The sequence below is a fragment of the Pectinophora gossypiella genome, chromosome 24 (genome assembly GCF_024362695.1).
Source record: "Pectinophora gossypiella chromosome 24, ilPecGoss1.1, whole genome shotgun sequence".
NCBI lineage: Eukaryota > Metazoa > Arthropoda > Insecta > Lepidoptera > Gelechiidae > Pectinophora > Pectinophora gossypiella.
In genome coordinates this window covers 8,927,330-8,955,203 of record NC_065427.1, presented here as the reverse complement: position 1 = coordinate 8,955,203, position 27,874 = coordinate 8,927,330, and the positions used below count along the sequence as shown (strand labels likewise).

The window sequence follows — 27,874 nt, the reverse complement described above, 5'->3', positions numbered from 1 at the left end:
TGTTTTTTCACACAAATTTCATAGTAACCCCTACCCTAGTGGACCCTAGTGGGTCGATAGCGATAAGCGCTGAATGAGGGAAAACGATTCGACGATTTCCCTCATTCAGCGCTTATCGCTATCGACCCACTAGGGTCGATTAATTCTTTCAAATATTTTTCCTCTCAGACGACGCCCTGAGCCGAGGTTCGCGCCCAACTGGGCACCCTCAGGCCTGTTGTCTTAAACGTTGTACCGGGTGAGAGCCTTCAGCGCTCCCCATTTGTCCGGCCAAGTAGTTAATGCCATCTGCGGCAAATCTACAATAAGTCACGTCAAAAAATAATAAATAAAATTCCGTAGTAGACTGTTGATCTTAAATAAATAAAATAAATAATTTTGTATTTTGACGTTTAGTAAAAAGTAACTGATTTGACTAGTTGGAAACTAGTCTGTTGGGCGGCCTTATTGCTCTAGAGCTATTTCTACCAGGCGATCACTCACAGGAGACAACCATTTAACCACTAACAGGTGCAACAAGAAATACGTGAATAAAAAAAGTAAACTAAAATCATCAGTTTCATCGATCATCATCAATTAATTCCTCAGCACCGTTCATCGATTCCTTCTGCTTCCAGATGCCGATAAGGCTCGCAAACACGGCATGGAAGACTACATCCAAGCAGATCCATGTCAATTTGATCATCATCAGTTGTTCTCCATGCTTCAGTCGCAAACATTGAAATATCGTCTGCAAGATCCGTACTGTTCTTTGGTAAGAGCTTTAATAAAAAAGAAAAAAGACATTTTTTTATTTACTAACACATGAGTCAATGATTTATTTATTTATTTAATTTTTTTTTATTGTAATAATATAGATAGCGTTGTCGAGATTTAACTTATTAAGTACTCGGGTACTTAATTACAAAAATACAATGTAACGAAAGAAGCAATAAAAATAAAAATTGTTGCTTGATGTTTCGATCACATTATGTATAGAATTATGTTGCTACCTGGGGGGTTTAAATGGCCACATCGAAGCAATTCATCTAAGAAAGCAATATTGCTATTTGACATTTGTTTGCATTGCGCACTTATTTTTATATGCGCAAATGTCAAATTGTAATATTGCTTTTTTAGATGAATTGCTTCAATATGCCAATTTTAACCCCCCTGTACCTATTGCTTCTCTTTATTTTGATCAGAATAATAATGGATGGAAAATGTGTTGTGCCTGGGTGTAATAAAAACTTACCCAAAAAAAAAGATAAGAGGTGCATGCATATGTCTGTTATCCATGAAATTTGAAGGTTGGCGAAGGAAAATCTTTACACCGCCATCTATAATTATTTTTATTTATAATTTATAAAATAATCTAATTTATAAAATAACTTGGACACTGACACAGAAGGACAGAGAGAGACTCGAGGCCTTTGAAATGTGGTGTTGGAGGAGGATGGAAAGAATAAGTTGGACAGAAAGGGTTACAAATGAGGAAGTGCTAGTAAGAGTAAGGGAAAAGAGACAAATACTGAGAATTATTGAGGACAGAAGAGGCAAGATGATTGGACACCTAATAAGACACGACGAATTCATTAAAAACATCATAGAAGGAAAGCTAGAAGGAAAGAGAGGAAGGGGAAGACCAAGAAGAGCTTACATGGAACAGATTAAAGAAAAGGTTAACGTCGTGTCTTATAGGGAAGTCAAGGAATTGGCCTTTGATAGACTGGAATGGAAAATGCTACACCGACAAGAGCGTGGCTCTTAAATTGATCATGATGATGAAAATAATCTAGGCAATGTTGTTACCATAGTAACATTAATAATTATGTTGATGTATAGATGTATAATATCCATCTTCCTATATTCAACTTCTTCAATGCCAAGAATAGTTGCTAGTCTAACTTGTGATTTTGTCCAGGATAGTACTTGTCTGTCTGTATATCTCTAAGTTGTATGTTCTTTCCAGGGTTGGTTTTCTCCCGGACAAGTGTTTGTCCTGGATGAGTACTGCGCCCGTTACGGGGTGCGGGGGTGCTACCGCCATCTGTGTTACTTGTCTGATCTACTAGATGTCGCTGAAAGCGGTCAACAGACTGTTGATCCCACTCTGATGCATTACTCTTTCGCTTTCTGCGCAAGTCATGTGCATGGCAACAGGTTAGTATGATGTTTGTTTATTCTATTGTTTAAGTGTGTTTTTGTAACATTTGTACGTACCTACACGTGTAGAGGTATATAGAATGGAGAATCATAGTATCGTCTTATAGTGTAAACCTGGTAAACGCCTTTTTGAAACATCACATTCTGGTGTGATCTCCTTCAACAAAACCTTGATTTCGTTCAATTCATTTCATTCCAAGTACATGAGTTTTGGGCTCACGATCCGGAGATCCCGGGTTCAAATCCCGGTGGGGACATACATTATGAAATTCAATTTGTGGTCCTAGTTCGGTTCTGACATTACAGGCTGATCACCTGACTATCTGAAAGTAAGATGATCCGTGTTTCAGAAGGCATGTTATGCTGTTGGTTCCGGTTAGAGTCAGGGGCCTTTGGCGGCTCAATAATAACCCTAACACCAGGGTGCTGAGGTTGGTAATCTACCTCAGAACACAATAGAAAAAAAATCCAAGTATATATTACTTACTTACTACAAATTTTCACCTTGATTACGACGGGCGTGTGATTGAAATCACAACCAAAGTTTTTTCAAAAAGACGCTTTACAGGGCTTGCACATAAGTCGACAATAGTCAATAATTAATGTTTAGTGTGAATAGGAATAAAAAATCAAACGCGTGGATAAAATATGTTAAAGAAAAGAGAGCCTATGTTCATCAGTTAATAATAACAACTTGGTAAATATAAAAAGGTTTCGGAATAACAGATAAAGTAGATGCATTTTTAACTTTGAAACCTACAAACTTTAACGACGTAACCGAAGCCTTTGACTGGGTAAACTTTATTTTGTTAAGATACAAATATTGCCATAAATTACTGAATATATTTATGTAAATATATACCCTATTATTATTTATATACATTTTAAGAAAATCACAGGTCGGTGTATAAAAATATAAATATAGAAAGTGAAAATCGATGTTGTAGATTGGTGTTCCACTAGGCAGCACTCAAGGCCCTCTACTATTCCATGTGTACACACTTTAAATGTTAGCTTAATGAATGTTATTGACGAATGATTGGGGTCGTGTTTGAAGAAACTTTTGTATGTTAGTCTTCGTAATGTGTAGAGATTTCATAATGTAAATTATAATTTAGTTATCAAATTCAATATAAAAATTGACACACCTTTCATGTTACAACACAACACTCACATCAGAATTTCAAGTTCTGAATGTGTGAAATCTTCTTAATTATAATATTATACAGTAGAACGAACGGAATTCAAATCTATATCTTCAAACACTACTCCTAGTGTACTTACCTAATCAGCCGTGTACACCACTTCTCCATAATCTCACTTCGATGTTAGCTTCCAATCGATGGTCCTATGAATAACCTTCGTCTCCCTATCTTTAAGGCTGTTGTTAATGTTTGCTTACTTATTCTGACTGCTTTCCCTTACTAATACTTTCTGTCTATGTGGTTGTGGAGTTGGCATGGCATCTGCTAAGTAAATATTTTGAAAAATGCGAGTGATAAAAGTTGGGTCTTCGTTTCCATACGTAATACTCCTCAAGTGCCATTTAAAATGAAATTCTTGGGTTATAAGAATAAATATTATTTAGGTAAGTTTACAAAATACAATACCACCCCTTAAGAATGTGAGTTTAGATGTAGAAGTATCTCTTTATCAATATATAATAATAATAATAAAAAATATATCAACGGAGCCAACACACGACTTTTTGGAAATGAAGGTCCAAGTGTGACCAATGCGAAATTGTAATTTGAAGTGACTTTGATAATTATACAATAAATTAAAGTTAAACATATAAAAGCCAATAGCGAAAGTATTATGTAGAAAAATGTATCTGATCACTGATATCATATATCTTGTCCATAGAGAAACCTGCATTTAGTTAAACCCATAGTGTATTACAAAATAAATGAGTATCATTCATAAACTAGTCAACTAGCTGTTGTCAGAAACGTAGACGTACAGTAGATAATTTAATATACCCTATAAAAAGATTAACCCAAAAAGAAATTAAAAAGAGAAAAGAAAAATGTAGACCATAGACGATAGTATTGATAGACATAGACCTCATACAAAGAGAAAGAGACATGCTATAGACCCTAGGAAAACCCCAAGGCATTGTAGAAAAATAGACCCAAAGAATGCAGTTGCCGACTCCACTGCCCAACTATCCTGCTTGTGTCCTACTAGAATAAGCTCCATGGAGGAGTCGGTTCACAGTACCACAACGTTGCCTGGCAGGCCAGACGGCGTGGGCAGCATCACAGTACAAGAGAAGGAGAAATTTGCGGAAATAAAAGAGCGCTTAAAAGCATTGTTGCAGCATCAGATCACTAACTTCCGATACGCGTTCCCGTTCGGACGTCCCGAGGGCGCGCTGAAGGTAATAAAGATTGGCGACGAGGTTTCCTTAAAGTTGCTATTATTGCTGGTTTTGATTTTATAATGCTATGCACATAAAGTGCTGTGCAGAATTCATAATTTACTTTGCTAAATTTTCTACTTTCTTTTTGTTTGAGTTTTAATACAGTATTGGCCCCGATTCCTGCAGACACGTCCCAATTTTATTTTAAGTTGTTCTCATCATTTTCTTATCCGCCGAAAAGTAAAGAAACGGATGATTGGCAACTGTTAACTTTTAAAATGTTAGTTTCTTCTGTTATCTATAATCTAAGAATTGTCAAATAAGAAAGAAGAAAAGAAAGAATTGAAAGGATTGTAAGAATTGTGTGTCAGGATCGAAGCAAATGGAATTCTATAGTCTCTGCTTACCCCGGTGGGAAATAGGCGTGAGTTTATGTATGTATGTACTTATGTAAGAATTAGCAATTAGAATCTAACAGTGGTTATTGTATATTGGTACTATCTTTTTTGTTATTAAGTTTGTTATTTTTATTTACGAGACTAACTTTGCGCTTATATTTTCTCAAAATCAAAAATCCGTATTTCCACTTATGGTATATTTCTATCATAATTATTATATTACTATCAAAGCCTCTTCTAGCCGTAGGAAACTTTGTGAACTTAACCACTTACTTTTGTCCATAATTACCGTTTTCAGGCGACATTGTCCCTTTTAGAAAGAGTGTTAATGAAAGATGTGGTAACACCAGTAGCCCCAGAAGAGGTGAGAGCTATGATACAGACGAGTCTCGAGAACGCTGCCTTATTGAACTACACTCAGCTTAGTCAGAAAGCGAATATTGAGGGTAAGATGACGCTTTCACTAATTTTATTTATTATTCCTATTCTACGTATACTAGCAACACACAATTAACAGTTTTGTCATCAACGATATTACTACCATAGCCAAGTAAGGAAAACTGTCCAAGGATAGTCCGAAGAATTTTCGAATTTTCGAAAACGTTCACACACTGATTTGATAAAGTTTATAAAGAAATGGATGCCGAAAATCGGAGATTTGATGGTAATGCAGTTTCAAAAATCTACAGAGGACCTCAGAGGAGAGACAATGGTGACACCGGCAAAGAAACTGGAAGATCTGATACACCTGGCAGAACTATGTGTAGACCTCTTGCAGCAGAACGAAGAACACTACGCAGAGGTAATGTAGAAAGTATACTAGAACACAATCTGGACGTGTAGTACCCTGTAGCACTAAGTTTACATGTCAATGAAGGTATCAAACAAGGCAAATAAAATGTACCGTACAGTTTAGCGCATGTTGGAGCCGAATCGAAGCGGATGGAATGTCATTTGTTGCGTTATATTGTTGCTGTGAAGCGAAAATTTGAAATTGGAGAAATGCCTTCGGAATTCGAAAATTCTAACGTTGTGGATGGTTCTCCCAAATCGATTGCGCTCTCGTGTGCACACGCGTTAACAAAGACGCCATTATATGAATTAAAGACATGTAACCTGAGTATACACCGTGGATATTGTCAGTTTGAAATGTCCGAAATTTTGAAAAATCCAGTCAAAGATTTTGAGCCTTTTATAATTTTTAAGTGCTCCGAATTAAAGTTCAAATACAAAAATCTGGTTGTGATTTAAACTGATCATATCATGGGTTCGTAAGTAAATGCACATTTTGGAGTATTTGAAAATGGAAATTGTAATTAAAGTACACAATTCATGTGTTGTTTGAATTTTCCAAATTCTAAATTAAGTTAATTTGAAAAATACATCATAATATATTTTGCTTTTATAAGTGTTAAGCCTCCAGTGGCCCGTGTTGCTTTACGTGTCATCTTTATCATTCCAATTAGTAAAAAAGAAGACAACCTAATTTCCAAAAAATACTCCAAAACGTCTGCTACATAATAACCAATATATATGTCAATCCTGAATGTCGTGGTTTATGTTACGGTAAAACCTTGTAACAAATTATTTTTTACCATTGCTGTTTTATAATTAAGTACTAAATTCAATAAATGTTTTCAAGGCTACGTTTTCGGAAGAGTTACTGGGACTGTAGCTTAACTTCGCGTTGTTGATTCTATGAAAACTGCCACTTCTATCTGAAAATTACATTACAATTGTTTTTCTTCATCTGTCCCATTACTTTCAAAAACATTTTTTATATCAAAATTATTTTCTGCTTTATCGCACATTTTTAATGTTGGCTGTCTTGCTCTTCTGTTCTTGGTTCAGAAAAGCTGACTATAATATCTACATTTGCACTGTTTCCACCTAACTGGAAACTTTCAGTAAGTATTCTTTATTTTATTACTGTTGGCTCGACCATTAGAGACGGCGATACGGCCACCTAGCTCGGTGAGGTGTGGGTACTTAGTTCATCATAAAATGAATGTACCTCTGATTACCTCATGGCGATATAGTCGTGAGCTTATGTTGTTCTTTATTTTATTACCAGATGACAGTCTTTGATGTTTATATATTTTATACTCTTGTGAAATCTATATCTACGTGTTTGGAAAACATAGCCTTATTACATTGCATATATATTCCAAATTTTACAAGTTTACAATTATTTTACCAAGGTTTTACCAGGATGTACGTGTTCACCGGGCCATAGCACCTACTCTACTGTCGCTATTAGTGTGGGGAATGATCAGCAAATATTTATTTATTTACTCCAATAGATTGAGTTGAAAGTACCGTTTTAGTCTATAACCTCTTGAATATATGTTTTACTTTTATTTTCACCTCGAGCTGGTACACAATGAACAATTGCAAAAATTCTAACTCAAATAACTCGGCTCTTTATTCGTCGTGTACTTTTTAAATTAAGTACTTATAGAAACCAGACAGGTGTTTTGTTTTCCTGAATAAATATTATGTATTTTATATATATTTTGTGTGGCTTTGTCGTTAAGTGAACTTATATTTCGATTCTGTGGAAGTCTAATAAGTTTGTCACGCTTATTCAAATCCATATTGTTCACTTTAAAGTGATTCGCATTCTTATGTTTATTTAACTCAAGCTCAAGGCTTCTAAAATCCATATTGAAGCAATTCATCTAAAAAGCAATAGGTACTTATTGCATATTGTTCAATGACCTTTTTAGGCGCCTTGAACTTTATTATGTCCTTTGATGATTGAGTTTAAGTTCACTTATCGACCCTGGATGTAAGCTAAGTACTCTATTATGACTTTTAAATCCACTTCTATCTTATCTTTTATTTCTCCGCAGGTGTATAACACAAAATCGGACTCTAGCGGGCAACCAAATGTAACTACTCATTGATAACTGCTCTGCTGAACGATTCACTTATCAGTCGTTTATTCACTCGATCTTGGTCATACTTCACTTTGAATCGATCACGTTTTGAAAGGAGTAGACTCAATTTATAGTTCAGAACACTGGCTTGAGCTTAGATGTTTTTCGATAGAATTCAAAACCATGCATGGACTTGGAAATAGTTTAGTCTCGCATACATTGGGACTCGAACTTTTCATTCCGGAGGCAAAAATCAGGAACAAAATTTTGACAAATTCGACCTCGTTTACAAATGAATTGGCAGGGTGTTTGTTTTTATAGTCTGAAATGAAAAGTGTACTGATTTACTGACAGTCTACTCTGAGATTATATTCACAACATATTTACAGTACATTAGATACAAAAACCAGCTTTTCGACTTATTAGGAGTTACAATGGACGTTACGAAGATTTTCGCTTGTAGACTGCTCTGTTCAATCTACGCTTGCACCAGCTAGTACATTACCTATTGTGTATGGACCATCACGAGACACATTTAGAACATTAACATATTTGGATAGCGCACATTTTACATTGACAACAGTATTCGTATCAGCATACACAACAAATTCAGGTAGAGAAATAAATCAGTCTTTTTGTGGAATTGATCAAATCAAATCAAATCAAATCAAATATACTTTATTGCACAGAACTAGAATTTCAACAATCAGACATAACACATGAATACAGTACAATTTGGGCGGCCTTATTGATCTTTCAAATCACTTAGGTTTTCCAGTGATATTTTTGATCCCTTGTTGAAATGTTTGAGATTCGGTAATCTGGAAGCGAGTTTTCACTAAGTCATTACTCCAAAATTTGTTTCAAGGTTATTATAAACTCATAGATATATAACATTTTCGACCACCACCGGAAAGTCTTTTCTTTTCTGAGCTAATCTGGTGAGCGTGTCTGCATAGCGTAATTGGAAAGAATAGATAAATACTCGTAGACACAAGATACAGAAATTCAGCGATCTTATTGCTCATGTAGCAATTTCTTTCAGACAACCTTTGAGTGTAGGAAAATCTCAATCAAATCTCAGAATTCTTAGTCTATGGTTATTTATCACAATTCATAATCCTAACGATAGTTGAAATAAACAGTGTATTCAAGAAGAATTCAATGTTCCCTTCAAAGACTGGTATATTTATTTCTACCTGCGATATGACTTTTGCTTCTTTAGTCGCCTCTCCATTAGGTAGATCTCCTATTTCTTTTGATTATGGTACTGTTGCATGTAGATTTTGAGTCTTTATTAAAGAATGACACAATTTTGGTAAAATATTTGCGATTTAAGTAAAATTAATAAGGCAATCGCAATTATTTTGGCAAATGTCGCTTTCTCAAGTTACACGTGTTGAATGCAAAAGATCTCGAAAATTTCGTTAAAATTTTCATAAGATGCCCCCTATTCCAGAATCTGCTTTCACTGTAAAAACCCATTTTATCGACATTCTGAATACAAGATATTGTCCTAATGCTAGTTTCGACAAGTATGGAATGCATTTCTATTAATAAAAGCATATTTTGGCTTGAGTTCATAATAAAAAAGTTTATAAATATAAAGTTCTCGAGTAATTCATGTTATTTGAACATTCCCTTTGAACCAACAATCTGTCATACCCGTAACTGTATCCTAATAAACAATTAATTACCTAAATCTAAAGGTATATATTTCATAAATATCATGTAACATGATATTTATTATGAATTGAATGAATTATGAACTTTCATGAATGTAAATGAAACGATTTTCAATATCCTCCTCACCCAAAATCACATTCTACAACTAAAAATAATCCAAGTATCCGAGATTTTTACATTTTTTTATACAAAAGATGAGTCCAATCACATAAAAACTCTGCATAACCTTCCAAAAACACCTCAACGATGTGACGAGAACCTTTACAAAAACCTCGAAAACTCTCACAAATCACTAACTACTCAATCAAGAATAATTTTCATAAATTAACCACAAGTTGTTCTGTCCAGGCATTCGCGTGGTTCTCGGAGCTGTTGGTAGAACATGCTGAGATCTTCTGGGCGTTGTTTGGAGTCGACATGGACAGGGTACTGGCGGAACAACCCCCTGACACCTGGGACAGCTTCCCCTTGTTCCAAATCCTGAACGACTACTTGAGGACTGATGGTGAGATGTGCATTCGTTTCTTCTTCGGTCTTTACCTGTTCTTCGACTTTTCTTTCTTCTTCAGCATATCCTCTGCGGTGAAAAGTTTATTTTAGTTCTATGCTACAATATTGTCACTTTCTAGCGCTTCAGTACGTGGTAAAGCTGAAAACCTTTCAGATTATCTAAAGTTTGTTGACACTTCAGAACCCCGATACCGAGCCGGTGCGATCGATGATTCAGTGCCTATCGATATCGATCCACTAGGGTTGATTGATTCTTTTAAATATAACCCTCTCGGACGAAACACTGAGCCAACTGCGCCCAGCTGGGGACCCTCAGTACTGTTGTTTTAAATTTTGTATCGGATTAGAGCCCTCTTTTTACAATATTCATCGCGTCAAAAAAAAGTTGGTTGAATTTTACAAGATTGTTTTCGATTCTGTACCCAATAATAATGTTGTTAGTTACTTTCTTGCTTCACCCTTTCTCTCTTCCACGACATCTTTCGAAGTGATCTCTTTCTAATTTTGTTTCAGAAAACCTAAAAGGCGGTAGATTCCATGAACACCTGCGAGACACGTTCGCTCCTCTGGTTGTGCGCTATGTGGATTTGATGGAGTCGTCTATTGCGCAGTCGTTGCATAAAGGATTTGAGAAGGAACGATGGGAGATTAAAGGGTAAGCATTCTTGCCACGTCGAAGCAATTCCTCTAAAAAGCACAACATTTTTTTGAGCGCATAATGACTAATGTCAATATCGGCGGAAGGCAAGAGGGAAACCACTGTCCAACTTTACCTGCTTAAATCAGTAAGTAGTAACCGGGACCACCGGCTTAACGTGCCTTTCTGAACACAGTTCATCTTTCTTTCGGACAATCAGATGATCAGCCTGCATTGTCCTAACTAAACTAGGAAATGCAAAGTGATTTTGTGATATATTCCCACCGGCATTGGAACCTGAGATCTCCGGATTGTGAGCCACTCAACCACTGGACCACGGACGCCGTTACTTGATTTTATTAGAAATAATGGATATAAAGACATAATTATTGTAACTCTCAAACCTCTTTTAGCAATGGCTGTTCCACGAGCGAAGAACTCTTCTGGAAGCTCGACGCTCTTCAGGGCTTCATCAGAGACCTCCACTGGCCAGAACCGGAGTTCCGATCCCACCTCGAGCAGCGACTGAAACTAATGGCATGTGACATGATGGAGACCTGCATCCAGAGAACTGAGGCCTCATTTCAAGTAAGATCTTCTGTCCTTTATCATACCCTGCATAGCATATCGAGCCTTAAACAACCTTGAGTAGACCTAGGCGCCTTCCAAGTAGCTTACTTTTACTATAGTTTAAAAATTTACCCTGATTCATGCAGACACCTCCTAATTTTATTTTAAGTTAAACCTGTCATTTTCTTATTCGTCGAAAAGAAGGGGACGAATGATTGACAGCTGTTAATGTTGAAATAAACGAGTGAATAAATTAATAACCCGATGAATCAAATAGACATCCTGCTGATATGCAACTCGTCTGCCGTGTGCTGTCAACTTACTACTGTTAGGTTATTAGACAATGTAAACTTTTTAGAGAGTTGTTTTAGATTTGTGCTTAAAATTGACGTGTGTTCCATAAATTTTATGCCTGTCGATTACCCGTCTCTTCCCCTTTCGGTGGATAAGAAAATGACAGGTATAACTTAAAATAAAATTGGATGGTACGCACTGGAATTAGCATTAATGTCTTGCTAAAGCTGAAATGCAAACATACTTATAAGTAATAGAGAGTTTAGCGAATCATTTAAGGGTTTTATATTCTTTAAATATGAAATATTGTTGTCTGAATATAGCAATATTCATTGTCAGCACCCTCATAACTATTTGGCTTTTTGTATGCAACTTTTGGATGGTAGCTGTTATCCTTAGCTTAGTTTTCAAAGTTTTAGGGATACTTGCAGACTCGTAATAACTTAAGCAGTGGGACATATATAGACTGTTTATGTTTTTAGGTATTTTTAAACTTTCTTTAGATTTCAACTGCAGTCTATCACGATATTTGATCTCACTGTCATTTGCTGTATTTTCATACTTCAGTGCACCTTATTCTGTTCTTCTTTCCGAGTCTACGGTCTTCTTCACCACGTCATGAAGAAGAAGTAATCACTTCAGATGGAGAATTTGGAGAACCATAGCAACGTCACAATGGACCCATAAAGCGTCACTTCTCAAAAACTTATTTTATATTTTCTAATTAACAATGGCCCCGATTCCTGCAGACACCTCCTAATTTTATTTTAAGTTATACCTGTCATTTTCTTATCCACACAAAAGGAAAGGGACGGATGATTGACAGCTCTTAATTTTAAAATGAATGATAACCCGGATGAATAAAATAGGCAGCTCGCTGGTATGCAACCCGTTTGACGTGTGCTGTCAACTTAATTCAGTCGGGTTTTTAAAATTCCTACCTAAATTGACGTGTGTTCCATAAATTTTATGCCTGTCGATTACTCGTCCCTCTCCTTTTTGGCGGATAATAAAATGACAGGTACAACTTTAAATAAAATTTGATGGTGTCTACAGGAATCAGCAATGTATTACTAAGCCCCTTGCATGGTAGTAATAAGTTACCGGGTGAGAGCCCTCAGCGGTTCCCATTAGTCCGGCCAAGTGGTGAACGCCATTTGCGAAATCTACAATAAGTCACGTAAAAGAAAAAAAGGTACTACAAGAGCATAAATCGAAAAGAACTTGGACAAAAGGTGTACTTTCCGGCCAAGTCTTCTTCTTATCGTGTGGGTTGTGAGGTGGAATACCAACCTCATCAACCCTGGTGTCAGGGTTGTCACTGAGCCGCCAAAGACTCCTGACATGGCTCATGTAACGACTACGCTACGTAATGACATCAGTAAGTAGTAACCGGGACCAACGGCTTAACGTGCCTTCCGAATGTTCCGAAACACGGATCATCTTACTTCTGGACAATCAGTTGATCAGCCTGTAATGTCCTAACAAAACTAGGGATCACAAAGTGATTTTCCCCACCGGGATTCGAACCCGGCACCTCCGGATCGAGAGCAGAACGCTCAACCACGGAGGCCGTTCTGGTAGTGGTTGCCTGGAAGAAATAGGTCTAGAGCAATAAGGCCGGCCAACTGTACCGCATCCATGTATGATGTCTGATTGTTGTTTATGACCAAGTCAACCATAAATATTTTATCATAGCAATACTAGAATAGTTTTGATAGTCTATGGCTAGTTAAGAAAACTCATTATAACAAAATGGTGGAATTTGTTGTGCCATAAAATATATATCGTGATTCTATAATCCTTTTTTCTATGTTGCTTGAAGGACTTAAAATTATATAACTAAGATTATCCTTTTTATATTAGATATCCCAGGGCTCCCGGGTTCTAATCCCAGTGGGGACACATCACGAAAATCACTTTGTGGCCCCTAGTTTGGTTGTCCAAAAAATAATATGATCCGTGCTTCGGAAAGCGGCACTATTGTTAACATTAGGTACTGCGCAATAAAGATAGATAGATAAAATCTTTATTATTTATTTGTACACAATTAAACAGACACAAGAAACAAAGAAAACAGATAGTACAGGCAAGCTTATCTCTAAACAAAGAGATTTCTTTCAGCTGACCTACGTGACAAGAGAGACTTTCAACGTATAATATTATATAAGTACATAGTTACATACCCTAACCTTTATTTAGGTTTAATACGTTACAAAACTAAAAAAGTCAATTTTTCATAATTTGATTTTTTTAAATATTTTGTTACATTTGTGTTAAAGCATAATGATTTGATTACATTTACCATAATATTTTTTCCAGTCATGGCTGAAGAAAAGCATTACCTTCATGTCGACGGATTACATCCTACCAGCGGAGACCTGCGCGATGGTCAACGTCGCGTTGGACGCCAAGAATCAAGCGCTGAAACTTTGCGCAGTCGAAGGGGTAGATATTGTAAGTTATTACTGAACATTCCCCAGGAGGCGCCATTTTGGAAGGAGATGCTGACGGCTAGACCACTACTGCAGTTGTGGAATTCGATTTTCCTATGATAAAGCAATGGTAACTAATTTGTTTGTACTTACGAATGCGTCCCGCCTTCTTACTCATCACAGACGCCTTCCAGCGTTCCTATCGACTCACTAGGGTCAAATAATTCTTTAAAATATTTTTCCTCTCAGACGACGACCTGAGCGGAGGTTCGCGCCCTACTGGGCACCCTCAGGCTGTTGTCTTAAACGTTGTGCCGGGTGAGAGCCTTCAGCGCTCTCCATTTGTCCGGCCAAGTAGTTAATGCCATCTGCGGCAAATCTACAATAAGTCACGTCAAAAAAAACCAGCGTTCCGCTTTTTTGCGTTCAGGCAGCCGATATTTTTTGCTTATTGCAATTAAAATAACGGTCAAAGTAGCATAAAATGCATATGAATTAATGCAGAATAAAATTACCTATCAATAGACAACAAAAGTTTCTTTTGTTGCCATATAAAAAATATAAAATATGACCATTCGAATCTTGCTCAATAAACCGCGTGTTTGATGACATTTTACAAATGTGAATGTAAATATATTGAATTTCGGCAAAGCTATCATATATTGTAATTTATATTTTTGGAGAGCTTATTTTATGAACTTGTTCGTGAAATAAAATGAAAGACATCATCATCAGCCCATTAACGTCCCCACTGCTGGGGCACGGGCCTTCCCTATGGATAGATAGGGAGATCGATGCAGTGCGGACTGATGGTTATTAACGACTGCTAATGCAGCCGAGACCAACGGCTTAACGTGCCTTCCGAAGCACGGAGGAGCTCGAGATGAAAACTTTTTTTTTGTGGTCACCCATCCTATGACCGGCCTTTGCGAAAGTTGCTTAACTTCAACAATCGCAGACCGAGCGCGTTTACCGTTGCGCCACCGAGCTCCTCAAATAAAATGAAATAAAATGAAAGACATAAATACAAATATTGTAAACGTCAAGTACTAACAATTTCAGTTGAACAACTCAATTATTTACATTGGGCAACATCGGGTTTGTTTACATTGCTATAAAAATGTAAACGCTGTTGTTTTAAATTCTGTACCGGGTGAGAACCGTGCCACGCTACCAATTTGTCCGGCCAAGTAGTTAACCTGACTTGCGACAACGTTACAATAGGCCATGTCAAAAAAATCGAGAAATTCATACACAACTTATATTAGTTACCATTGCTTTGAACAATTATCTAAATGTTGTAACATTGTTTTTAAAGATATCTAAATGTCGTGGCCTCCGAAAGCATGCTCATAATCAGTGTTGAGCCGTTCCCGAGAATATTTCTAAAGAGGGACAGTAAAAACGCGCAAAAGTCATGTAAAACAACTAAGTATATTACCTTTTTTCTTTACGCAGATAAGAACAGAGCACAAGAAAGATTTTTTTTTTTTGTTAAATTTGCCCCGAGAAGGAGCAGGCAAAGGGACATAGCCATACAGCCTGGTCAAATGAAGTTTTTCTTCGTGTATTATTTCTTGAATTTGTTTTCTTTGTCTTCAATAAATTGTTTTCGAAGGCGGGAGCCATTTCTTTTGTTTAATTATTTGTCTTCGTCCATTTATCATTTTGTCAAATATCAGGAATAAAAGTCTTAAATCGGGAATAGAAGTCTTAAATCAGGAATAAGAGTCTTAAGTCAGGGATAGGAGTCTTAAATCAGGAATAAGCGTCTAAAATCAGGAATAGAAGTCTTAAATCAGGAGTAGTCTTAAATATCTTCAGTGGTTGTTATTAAATAATTATAAATTGGGAGAAAACATTCTCTTTTCTTTAAAAGTTGCTGAAGGGAGCGCGGGATTTCTTCAGCGCACAAGAAAGAACAACTTGCACAAAAAAAACAGCCAGTGTTCGTAAAATTAAAGAGTTTTTAAAATGGGAATATTCTCGTGAACGACACATCAATGCTCATAATATTTAAGGCGTCTGGCATATGAAAGCAGGAGAAAGGTGAATGGCAAAAAAATATGTAACAATTGGTAAATACATAACATAACATAACGTCCTTTATACGTCCCACTGCTGGGCACAGGCCTCCCCTCAATCAACCGGAGGGGGTATGGAGCATACTCCACGACGCTGCTCCAATGCGGGTTGGTGGAGGTGTTTTACGGCTAATAGCCGGGACCAACGGCGTAACGTGCCCTCCGAAGCACGGAATCATCTTACTTTTTCAGACAATCAGGTGATTCAAGCCTGAAAAGTCCTTACCAAACAAAGAACAGTCTCACAAAGTGATTTCGACAATGTAATTGGTAAATAACATTTACCAAATTGGAGATATCCTTAGAAAAGGTTTTAAGGTCTACTCTGAACCGGCGGCGTGCGTATATGAAACGATTGATGCATGAGGTTGCGGAAAGAAAATTCAACTTGATATCAACTCAGAATATTCTGAATCACCTCTCAAAGTTTTCGTTACGGTGTCACTGACGTCCTGTATATTATTACCCTCTTCATCTCTCCTTCTGGGACTGGGGTGATACCATATTATGTTATGACGTTTGAGTTGTAGAACATTATTTTTCCCATTCTCTTTTTCTCTACATGTGCATGCAACTGATTGATTGGTGTTACATCATCATCAGCCCATTAACGTCCGCACTGCTGGGGCACGGGCCTTCCCTATGGATGGATAGGGAGATCGGGCCTTAAACCATCACGCGGGCCCAGTGCGGATTGATGGTTATTAACGACTGCTAATGCAGCCGGGACCAACGGCTTAACGTGCCTTCCGAAGCACGGAGGAGCTCGAGATGAAAACTTTTTTTTTGTGGTCACTCATCCTATGACCGGCCTTTGCGAAAGTTGCTTAACTTCAAAAATCGCAGACCGAGCTCGTTTACCGCTGCGCCACCGAGCTCCTCAACTATACCTACTAATGATATTATATGAATAATGTGTTACATAAACTATACCTAATAATTAACGAGAAATCAATATTGCAATTTGACATTTTCGCATATAAAAGTATGTGCGCAATGCAAACAAATATCAATAAACAATATTGCTTTCTTAGATGAATTGCTTCGATGTGGCCATTTTAACCCCCCAGGATTTGAAACTACACCATCTATCCTAACAGGCAATATAACCTGTCCAAAGGAATGCAAACAGCGCACTTACTTTTACTATTAAGCAATATTGCTTTTGTAGATGAATTGCTTCGATGTGGCATTTTAACCCCTGGACATTTTTGACAAAGACCCAGGTAATCTCTCCAACACACCACTTCCTAGGTCTACCCCGACCTCTGCGTCCCAGTGCTAGCAAACACAAAAAAAACCTTAGAGAGTCACGTAGTCATATCCCTCCTTATGCTTCTTCTTCTTCTATCGTGTGGGTTGTGAGGTTACCAACCTCATCAACCCTGATGTCAGGGTTACTATTGAGCCACCAAAGGCCCCTGACGTGACTCATGTAACGACTACGTACTTACATCAGTAAGTAGTAACCGGGACCAACGGCTTAACGTGCCTTCCCAGGCACGGATCGTTTTACTTTCGGACAATCAGGTGATCAGCCCGTAATGTCCTTATTAAACTAGGGATCAAAAAGTGATTTTTGTGATATGTCCCCGGATTCAAACCCGGGACCTCCGGATCGTGAGCCCAACGCTCAACCACTGGACTACGGAGGCCGTTATGCTAACGCTTCTTCTTTTCAGCTATTGTTACATCTGTCATGGTTTCGTTACAGTACCAATATCACGCGAAGATGGACGCTCAGATAGAAGCGTGTCTCCAAGCAATGATGACTGGGATGACGACAAGACTGTCAGCGGTGCTGGAGGCTACGTTGGCTAAGATAGCTCGATTTGACGAGGGCAGGTGAGGCAGGAAGACCGGTAGGGCTAACATGCGCAATTTATTTTGATACAAAATACGTGTTAACACTTTCAAGGACAGAACGTCTAATGACGTTCCAATTCCAAGGTGTCATAACATATTGTGTATTGTGTGTATTATGGTGTAGGTAATAACCTATTATGAACCATCAATGACCCATGTTCTCTATCCGTGAAAGGGTTAAAAGATACTTCAGTATGCGAAAACCGTGGAAAGATAAGTTATTGAAATCCGCCGTCTGCGTGCAAGAAAATTTCCCAAAATTTTATCGACTTCAAAAAGAATAAGTAGATTATCTACAAGTCGATTTATTAACTATGTTATATTATAATTACAGTTTGATTGGATCAATCCTGACAATAGCGAACGTGTCCGGGTCTGGGAAGGACATCGGCCAGGGCTACGTCAACTTCATGAGAAATTCTATGGACCAAATTAGATCGAAGGTAAGGTTCATTCTTGAATCTTATGACACAACTAACACAGTTGGCTCGACCATTATAGATGGCGATACGGCTCACCACCTATCACATTGGTCTAACAGTATTATATGATCTGTGGTCTAACTGAAAGCTCGGTGAAGTGAGACGGTGACGAATTCGAGGAAGAGTCGAGGGAAAATCTTAGAAAACGGATGTTAGATTTTTTTCGCGTTTACGCTAAATCTCTGGTCATACTCAGAACCCCTTAACCTTCCAGGTGACAGACGAGCTGTGGATCCTGCAGCTGTTCGAGCACTGGTACGGGATCCAGGTGGGGCTGATCAACACCTGGCTGGGAGAGCGGCCCGCGCTGCATCCACAGCAGGTCGCTTGCCTCTCCATCATTTTGAAGGTTGGTATTTAAATCTTCCCTTAAAGGACACTGCTGGCGAGAGAAACATGAGGCAAATAGGGCAAATATGGTTGTGCAATATCGACTTCTAATCCAGGTACCGGACTTGCATCTATGAGTAAGTTTTGACTGACACAGTTGGCTCGACCATTATAGACGGCGATACGGCTCACCAACTACCACATTGGTCTAACAGAAAACTCGGTGTAGCGTCAGGGTGGATACGCAGTTCATCTTGCGATGGATGTGTCTAACTAGCCATTTGGGAATATTGTCGTGACCTTATGTTAATGTTATGTGTTTGATGGTGGGCGGTCTACCATTATAAACGGCGATACGTCTCACCACCACATACCTTCGGACCAAACCCGGGCTCCCCGCTTATACCACAGGACCACAGTGACATTTTCTTGTAAGTAGTTTTCTTTTTTTGTGGTCTTTCTTCTCGGTAATATTTTTTTAGAATATTGCATAGCTTCTATCGCGGGCTTTGAGCGCGGGGACCGAATCCAGAAAATCCGTAACGAAAAAATCTCACGCTCCCCAATGACCAGGACCAACCAACGAAACCACCAAAACCAAACCAAATTGACCAAATTGATGATGTCCTTAGAAAAGGTTTAGTACGATCTACTCTGAACCGGCGTGCGTGTATGAAACGATTGATGAATGTGGAGGAAGCAAGATAAGTGTGTCAGGATCGAAGCATATGGAATTCCATAGACTCTGCTTTTGCCGGTGAGAAACAGGCGTAAGTTTATGTATGTTTAAATAAAATAGGCTCGCGTTTGACCACAATCTCACCTGGTGGTAAGTGACGATGTGTTCTAGGATGGATCACGCTTAGCAAATGCCTATATATTCTAGTCTTGAAGACTCCCAGATTGGAAAAACAGACGACGGCAGATAGTTCCAATCCTTCGCTGTTCGCATCAAAAAGGAAGAGGCGAAACGTTTAGTGCCGATTGGTGGTATATCCACAACATAAGGATGAAAAGCCTCCCGATGTCTAGTTGTCCGTAGATGGAATGGAGTGGGTGGAATTAACTCGTGATGTAATAATCCATATACAAAACTTCTTCCCCAGAAAATGTACAGCGACTTCGAGCTACAAGGCGTGATCGATGACAAGCTGAACTCCAAGATCTACCAGAATGTCGCATCCAGGATGCACACCGAAGAGGCTACGTGCAGCCTGCTGCTTGCTCAACAAGACCAAGGGTAAATGCTGAACTATACCTCGAACACGATAGGCGTGATAATATTATGTTATGTATAAGTAGTTTTAAAATAAAGATTCTGATTACGATTGTCTCTACCCACCAGCGGCGGCGACGAAGGTTCGGAGGAGGGTTCGAGGAGCGGCAAGTCCAAATTGGAGGCTCTTACTGAGGAAGCCAAGCTTGGTAATGTGACGGCTGTCGTCGGGAAGGTAAGGTTGAATAATAAAAATAACAGTCATTTAAAAAAAGAAAAAGGTACGCCACGCCAAGAATACAATGATATGAAGAGAAAAAAGCTTACACAAAATGACATGATTAAAAATACTCATGATATGCGAGACGTACCGAATAATGACCACACTGAGCATAAGTCGCGGCGTGAGCCACGTGGTATTCTGTGGACCCTGCTGCGTGAGCCATGAACACCGCGGTCTATGTGGTGTTAGGTTGTTAGGTACATAATGAACGCCACAACCCTGGCTTCTGTACTTTGACAGGTCTAATTAGTACCGCGCATTGGAGCTAAGTATTCTAATATTGAAATATAAACACTAATAGTAGGGTACTGAACTAGTCGTTCTGTTTCATCATCATCACCAGCCCATTAACGTCCCCACTGCTGTGGCACGTGCCTTCCCTATGGATGGATAGGGAGATCGGGCCTTAAACCATCACGCGGGCCCAGTGCGGGTTGATGGTTATTAACGACTGCTAATGCAGCCGGGACCAACGACTTAACGTGCCTTCCTAAGCACGGAGGAGCTCGAGATGAAAACTTTTTTTTGTGGTCACCCATCCTATGACTGGCCTTTGCGAAAGTTGCTTAACTTCAACAATCGCAAACCGAGCGCGTTTACCGCTGCGCCACCGAGCACCTCCACCACCGAGCTCGTTCTGTTTAATAGTAGGTAATTCGTTTTTGCAGGTGGGCAACATGTTCGGGCGCGGCATTGGCGAACTATCAACGAAACTTGGAGGGGCCTCATCTTGGTTTTAGCGCATTTTAGGCCCCACCAAGCTTACACTAACATTAAACGTACCTTTCTTTGCCTATACCGATATGTCGACATGAGAGTTCTATCTGCTTATCGTTACTGCGCCCCATTTTTTCCATCTCGCTTCTAAAAAGTCGAAAAATAATAATAAAAACCATTCCCACGACACAGTAACGGAAAAGCACCTCTCCATTCTGTGATGACTATAAAAAATCTTCTTTTGCATTCGAAATTCGACTCTAAAATATCCGCCATTTTGAATTTATAGTATTACAAAAACAAAATGGCGTCTTGTGCGCTAGAAAAATAAATATAAGTGGCCAGTTAATGCATAGCTTAGTGTGATTAAATTAGTATTAAAACGAGGTCTAGATTTTATTTTATAAAAAGCTTTATGTACAGTTAGGAACATTATTCATTTTGGAGCAAGTACCATGTAATAGGTGTGTATATTAAGAGTAGTATTTGATATCACGATTGAATATAACGAGAAAATATATACGAATGCATACATAAACACAATGCTACAATAATAAAACATATCGCTTTCGCAAAAATATAATTACTTTAAAATATTATAAATTATTGCGATGCTATAGGTATTATTTACAAAATAATAATATATAAAAAATGTAAAACGATTTATTGGTTGGGGCGGAATGCGTGAAATAGATGGAATAAAATCTTTAAAGTTACGTTTATAAACCTCTTTAATACTTGTTGAATCCATGTTTTCTTGTTGTTCTACTTAATATGTTACCAATTAAAATAATCCACCTATATTTTATTTACGTGTGTCAAGCACAGAGTTAAAACAGTGCAAACTACTTCAATGCAATCTTTCTGTACCTACTTTTAAGAAATCTGTATTTTTCTAATAGTATAATACGAATCCACTTTTGAAAATATTGTTTGAATCTTGCTATTATCTCGTGTTTACCTCGAACTGGCGTTACAATTTTCGAATGCATTTTTATAAAAAGAAAATAAATAATTAAAAAAAGCGCGCGAATCGCACATTATTTTTCGAGGAAAATTATGTTGCCAACATAAAGAAGAATCCCAAATCTAAGGGTAAAATTTCTCTTTATAAAAATGCATTTTTGAAATTATAAATTAGACTTTTGCTATAGTATAATTCTCTATAGTTTAATGCTCTCTAGGTTCTAATAACGATCTAGTGATTGATTACACTTTACCTTGACTAGTCGTCATAATAATACATAACTATTTATTAAAAAAATACTATTATAGTTATATTTGTTAAAAAAATATTCTTCTACGCTAAACACCTTACAAATTTTTGAACTAGAGAAAGTTAAAAGTTCTTAGATAAATTTTAAACATTAAAATAGCGGTTAGTCGCTATGCTGAATCGCCTTAATAATGTCTTGTGGGAACGGCGTGAGTCATAGATCTTAGAATGTCATTTTGTTTCAAATATTTCGTATCTTCTCTTCGCTTTTCCATTTCCTCTTTTCTTCTTACTTCCTCAAAATTTGTGAAATTGACATAACATACTAAATAACGTCCACTTAAAGTACACTTATTTGCCACGCGTCTAAAACAGTGTTGCCATAATTTAAGGGAAGCAGCAAAATCAGTTAATTATTATATTTACGAATTATTTATCACACTAGAAATACAATAAGGATGCGTATAATGTAACGACACACATAGGACTGTAATGGCACAGTAAAATATGTATAAAGAGGAGTAGTGCTCATTTATCATAAATATAAATGCTAGGTATCATAGTAATCACGTACATTTGTATAACACTTATGTTTTTTTCTGGTCTGAATTTAATTTATAAATTAATAATTAAAATTGAACCATTCATGAATCAAGAACATATTTATGATTTACTGTGATGTACATACAACCACAAGACTATTTAGATACAATTTAATGGTACTACTGTCAGTACAGGGTGCACTGTACATCAATCACCAGCATTGAATTTTAATTTGAATTGACAGTGTCTAACCGTTTTTAATCGTAAAAAAACATTATATTACTTAATGCTTCACTGATATCAAAATAATTCAACTCTGTCGATAAATTAAACTACTTATAGTAGGTAGGTACATCGTAAGACAAGTATCTAATTAAAAATCTAAATATTGCTGTGGTTGTGTGTCACTGCAGTCGAATTAAAAATAAGGAAAACCATAAAATTGTGTCAGTTGTTTTAATATGTTCGGACTGTTCACAGATATTCTCTCATAATGAACTCATTTAATTAAACTGTAATAATTAAATTGAAGCTGTCAAGTCTGGCAACATCAAACATTATAATTATTTCCCAATTATCCAATCAAAACAAAGGAGTATCTTTAATGTTGCCAAATTATTAAAAGTTGTAACAGTAATCTAATACAGTTTAATGAAAAGAGTTCTTGATAATAGTTTTTATTTATATTTAAAAATAACCTATTTACGTCCCACCGCAAAAGGGGTATAGAGCTTACTCCACTTCCATCATGCTGTGTTGCTCTACTGCGGGTTCGTGGATATTTTTATTTACTTATTATATTTTTTTTTGTTATTAAGGATGTATTATGTTGGGTATCGAGCTCAATCGAATGATGTTGTCAGTCTAGTAGATACTAAGTGCATTATATGAGCCGACTGAACATAAATGCGTAGATGCTTGTATTATTTCGCCACGATAGATTATACTGAACCTTTGCCATAGCGAGTATTTATTAAAATACTAACTATAAAAACAATAATTTTCACTCGTCATTTTCATGTAATGACGGCAATATTATAATACTACACTTACGCCATGAGTAATGGAACCCCAAATAAAAAAAAAGACTCCCACCTATGCCTAAGCATTATTCTAATATAGCCTACAAGATCCCACTGCTGGGCAAAGGCTTTCCCCTACTCTTTCTTATTTACGTTTTTCAACTACAATTATCACTGCAGTTATTTGTGATCAGATGATAAAGGAAGCGAAACGATTGTAGTTCAACATGTAAATACAAATCCCATTGCTTGGCATCTTTTTTCCCATCGGTTGGTGGGGGTTGGATACTTCAACCGAGTAAAAAAAATAGCTCCTTTCCTATTAAATCCTAAAATGACCCAACTGGAAATCGAGCCCAGGACCACAAGAGCTATTATTACAACTCACTATGGCAAGATTTCAGGGTTGCTTTGAAAAAGCCATCGAGTGCATCGCGAGTGTAAGGGATACAATAAAAAAATATTTACAATAAAAATGTTTACTGTTCCTTTGTTCTTTTATTGCAATAAACCTTCGATAATTTACATGTAGATGCATTGTTGCTGCCTAATAAATGGCACCATCAAATAAATGTTTGTTCTTATTCGCTCGCTTCCATAGTTATCTCAGTTACTTAAAGTTGAAATTAGATTAAATTGTACGACACTTTAGAACTTTTTCGAAATACACGATGTCATCGACCACCAAAAGATTCTAGCATATTTTTGCGGTGAGACTGGTATTATTGACTTCCGGTGCTCTAAAGCTCAATAATAATTTCGAAGCCATGATGGCCGAATAGCAAAACATGAAGACGTGAGTCTTGCATTCCGACAGTCCCCGGTTCGAATTCCACTGGGCTCGTAAGTAAGCATCACCGTGAAAGCACGTCAATCACGATCCGTATATGAATCAGAGGAATGGGCCCACCAGGATTTAAGCCGACGACCCTTGGAATTTGATGCGTGCGTTTTATTAAAGGAACTATACGTTTAGGCGGGTCTTTAAAAGCTAAGCTGAAGTGATGAATGGGAACATATATTTTTTCAGAAGTATGTAGGTATATTCGGTGTGAATTACACACCGGGTGAGAGCCTTCAGCGCTCCCCATTTGTCCGGCCAAGTAGTTAATGCCATCTGCGGCAAATCTACAATAAGTCACGTCAAAAAAAAAAAAAAAAAAAAGTGTGAATTACACGAACATTGCGTCAAAAGGGTTGCATACTAAAGAATTCTCTCGTTATTTCGCTCGAATTAATTTATTGTGTCGAAGAATACGTTCCATACTTATTTACTCGAGTCCTCAGACATATACTGCGGCACTAAAACAAATGACAATATAATTAGGTACCTATCTACATTTTCCTACACATCGCTATTAAATTACTAAATAGAATACTATTTTACATCAACATAATGAAAGAAATATTGATAATATGTTCACATTTTATCCTATTGTTCCATTATCTGACACAAGTGAAGCGGCCTGAATGACGTAATTTCTGACAGATGACGCCACTCTACGGGAACGCAGGCGCAGTCCCTCAGGCCGCAAATTGCAATGCAATTACGTGTCCTTTTGTTAAAACAAAAAGAAATGAAAGTGCACTTAATACTTACCTCAGTTCGAACCAAGATTTGAAAGTTTCAATTTTTTATTTTAAAGAGTAGTTTGGCAACGTGGTTGAAAGTGCGAAGTGACATAATTACCGATAGCGCATTCTTGAGGTCATGAGTTCAATCTCGGTTCGTGACTGTGAAAATGAATAATGCGACTGAAAACTTAAATCGTGATTGATGAATATAAAATAAATAAGTAAAATGAATAAAAAACATAAGAGATGGTAAGAAAATACGACATAATAATTTGGTAAATTAATTAGCCAACATAATACTTTTAATACTAGTTATGTAAAAAAAATATTTCTGACCTAAAATAACTGCTTTAATCAGAAAATATTTTTTTCCGTGCAGTGCTACAGGGCTGGTCATCCGGTTATTACCACCCTACAGCTTCATAGCATCATTATTTATATTTTATGTACGTAGGTAATCTAATTTCAATTATTTGCCTACTAGTTAGAGCTAAAGTTCTAAAATATTTCACGCTGCTTAATAATTAATAACACAGCTGAATAAACGTACCAAGAGAATATAATGTTAATTATTTATAAAAATAGAATAAAAAACAAAATCTTCGGTTTAACAATAACAAAAAATCATAAATTGTATCTCCGACACAAAGGTTTATTATTTTTGAAAACGATGACCCATAAAAGTCAGTTCAATAAACCAGGTTTACGATCGTTTTCTTTTCTTATTTACACCAAGACATTTGCTGCAACGAGCGTTGAACTCTTGAAGTAATCATTATTCGAATTTTAATTAAATTAGCAATATTATATTATTATAAAACACCGAAAGTGACTGCTATTTGTTTTCTAACAACTTGTTACTCTGCTTGCCCCAGTAAGGATTATGGGCGTGAATTTATTTATTAATATGTTTACAACGAGCTAAGTTACTTTATCTTCATGTTGTAAAACCACGAAAGTTACTTATTATTTAAGTACAGCCATAAAAAAGTATTTTATGTTTTTAAGGTTTTCAAGAAAATACAATTCTGAACTTAATACTTCCAGTTAATAACACACCAATTGATTCATCTCAACACCCGGCGAATGCGATTACGACTACTGGATCGCAATGCGTGCCAGTGGACATTTTTAAATATTTGACCTATTTTTAGTCCGCTAATAATAATTAGAAAGGTAGGTAACGTGAACCTTTCAGCTGGTAAAGAATTCCGTGTGAAGCGGGGAGTTTGAGTTTTTTATCATGGCTACACTTATGATTTCATTTGATAATTTTCTTAATAAGAATTGCTTTATAATTTAAATGGAAACACATTAAGGAATAACTTAAAGAGCAAGACTTTTTAATTTAAAAATAATATTGTATTAAAAACAGAATTTCGTTTCAAGAATAAGGATATGAAAATCAGTTGAAATGAGCAAAGAGGGTAAAATAAACTGAGAGCTGGCAACACGAAGTTTGAAAAAAGTTTGACAGATTGCTATGAAGTAGTGTAGAAAGTGAACGTGCGTGTAGTTTTTAACGAAATATTTATTTTTATGTAGTGATATTAAGGATTTTATGTAAGTTTTTGAATTAAACATTCTTTATTCTGCTTCTAGTTAGTTCCATATTAACTTAAATTAGTGTTATATTGTGGTAAAATGGTGACTAACTCGTTTCGTTCCCGGAAATGCTTGTTACGCAGGGCTTTATTTATAAAAAGAAAAAAATGAAAATAAAAGGTTTGTGCCAGCATCATCTGTGACATTCCGATCTTCTTGCGTACGAGACTTTCTTTTGCGTCCTTTTTGGCGCGAATCGGGTGTTTTTCGAGGCAAAATTGTTGCGCGCATAAGAGTTTTCTTAAAATAGATAATTATGACTGGGTATTGGCACCGCAAGTAAAAGACTGAAAAACAAAATGTGTTAGTAGGTGAGGGTTAAAACACCTGGAATAAGATTTGTTTTACCTTCGCCTAGATAGTTTTCTAATTTGAAAGCACTTTGACTATTACACAATAGTTTTTTTTTGAATTTTCAAGATCATTGAATTTCAAGCCAACCTACTTTGAATAGGAATTAATGAAATGCATTTCTTAGAATCTGTTACAAAGATCATGATTTTGTTATGTCAGCATAATACTTATTTCTAATATGTTTACGTTCCAATACTTATTACAAATCAGCAATTCTTGAAAATTCCTAAGTCATACATCAAGTTTAGTAAGAGAATTAAAAAAAGATTCTGCTATTCATGCACAATTTTTAAACAATGAATCTTTTTGGACAAGAAAATTTTAAAAATAAAGTTGTTGTACCTCATATGTATTAAAAACTTTAAGTTGAAAAATTATAATGAAGTATTTATAATGAATTGTATTTTGTACTGTGTTTGTTGTTTTGCACGGATAAATGTGAGTTAAAGAATATAATGTACCAATTAGGGTACTAACTAATCACCCATGCCTCACCAAGCTTTCTGTTAGACCAATGTGATAGGTGGTGAGCCGTAGCGCCGTCTATAATGGAATATACAAAAACAGAATGGATTAATAATATTTTTCAAGTAAATAAAAACATAGATATATAGTGGTTGGAGTGTACCTAAGGGGGCACTATGAGTTGGGACTTAGAA

General features: G+C 36.8%; 2 protein-coding genes across 14 annotated transcripts in view; both read left to right on the top strand.

The window, feature by feature from the left end:
• LOC126377815 (calcium-dependent secretion activator) overlaps positions 1-24,169 on the top strand; it is a 75,362-nt gene extending 51,193 nt beyond the window's left edge. For 6 of the 13 annotated variants that reach the window (XM_050025690.1, XM_050025698.1, XM_050025696.1 and 3 more), the window contains exons 19-34: positions 618-754; positions 1,952-2,142; positions 4,336-4,528; positions 5,207-5,354; positions 5,598-5,710; positions 7,764-7,802; positions 9,825-9,981; positions 10,500-10,641; positions 11,037-11,211; positions 13,810-13,944; positions 17,721-17,851; positions 18,207-18,315; positions 18,569-18,703; positions 19,791-19,924; positions 20,030-20,135; positions 20,852-24,169. In XM_050025690.1, coding sequence (XP_049881647.1) covers positions 618-754; positions 1,952-2,142; positions 4,336-4,528; positions 5,207-5,354; positions 5,598-5,710; positions 7,764-7,802; positions 9,825-9,981; positions 10,500-10,641; positions 11,037-11,211; positions 13,810-13,944; positions 17,721-17,851; positions 18,207-18,315; positions 18,569-18,703; positions 19,791-19,924; positions 20,030-20,135; positions 20,852-20,923 — 2,117 coding nt within the window. In that variant the 3' untranslated portion in view covers positions 20,924-24,169. The remainder of the gene's footprint in view (positions 1-617; positions 755-1,951; positions 2,143-4,335; positions 4,529-5,206; positions 5,355-5,597; positions 5,711-7,763; positions 7,803-9,824; positions 9,982-10,499; positions 10,642-11,036; positions 11,212-13,809; positions 13,945-17,720; positions 17,852-18,206; positions 18,316-18,568; positions 18,704-19,790; positions 19,925-20,029; positions 20,136-20,851) is intronic. The other 7 variants (XM_050025697.1, XM_050025695.1, XM_050025692.1 and 4 more) reach the window with 5 other exon arrangements.
• Positions 24,170-26,709: 2,540 nt separating this feature from the next.
• LOC126377844 (uncharacterized) overlaps positions 26,710-27,874 on the top strand; it is a 64,537-nt gene continuing 63,372 nt past the window's right edge. Inside the window, exon 1 of the mRNA XM_050025819.1 lies at positions 26,710-26,819. The gene's annotated coding sequence lies outside the window, so the exon portion shown is untranslated. The remainder of the gene's footprint in view (positions 26,820-27,874) is intronic.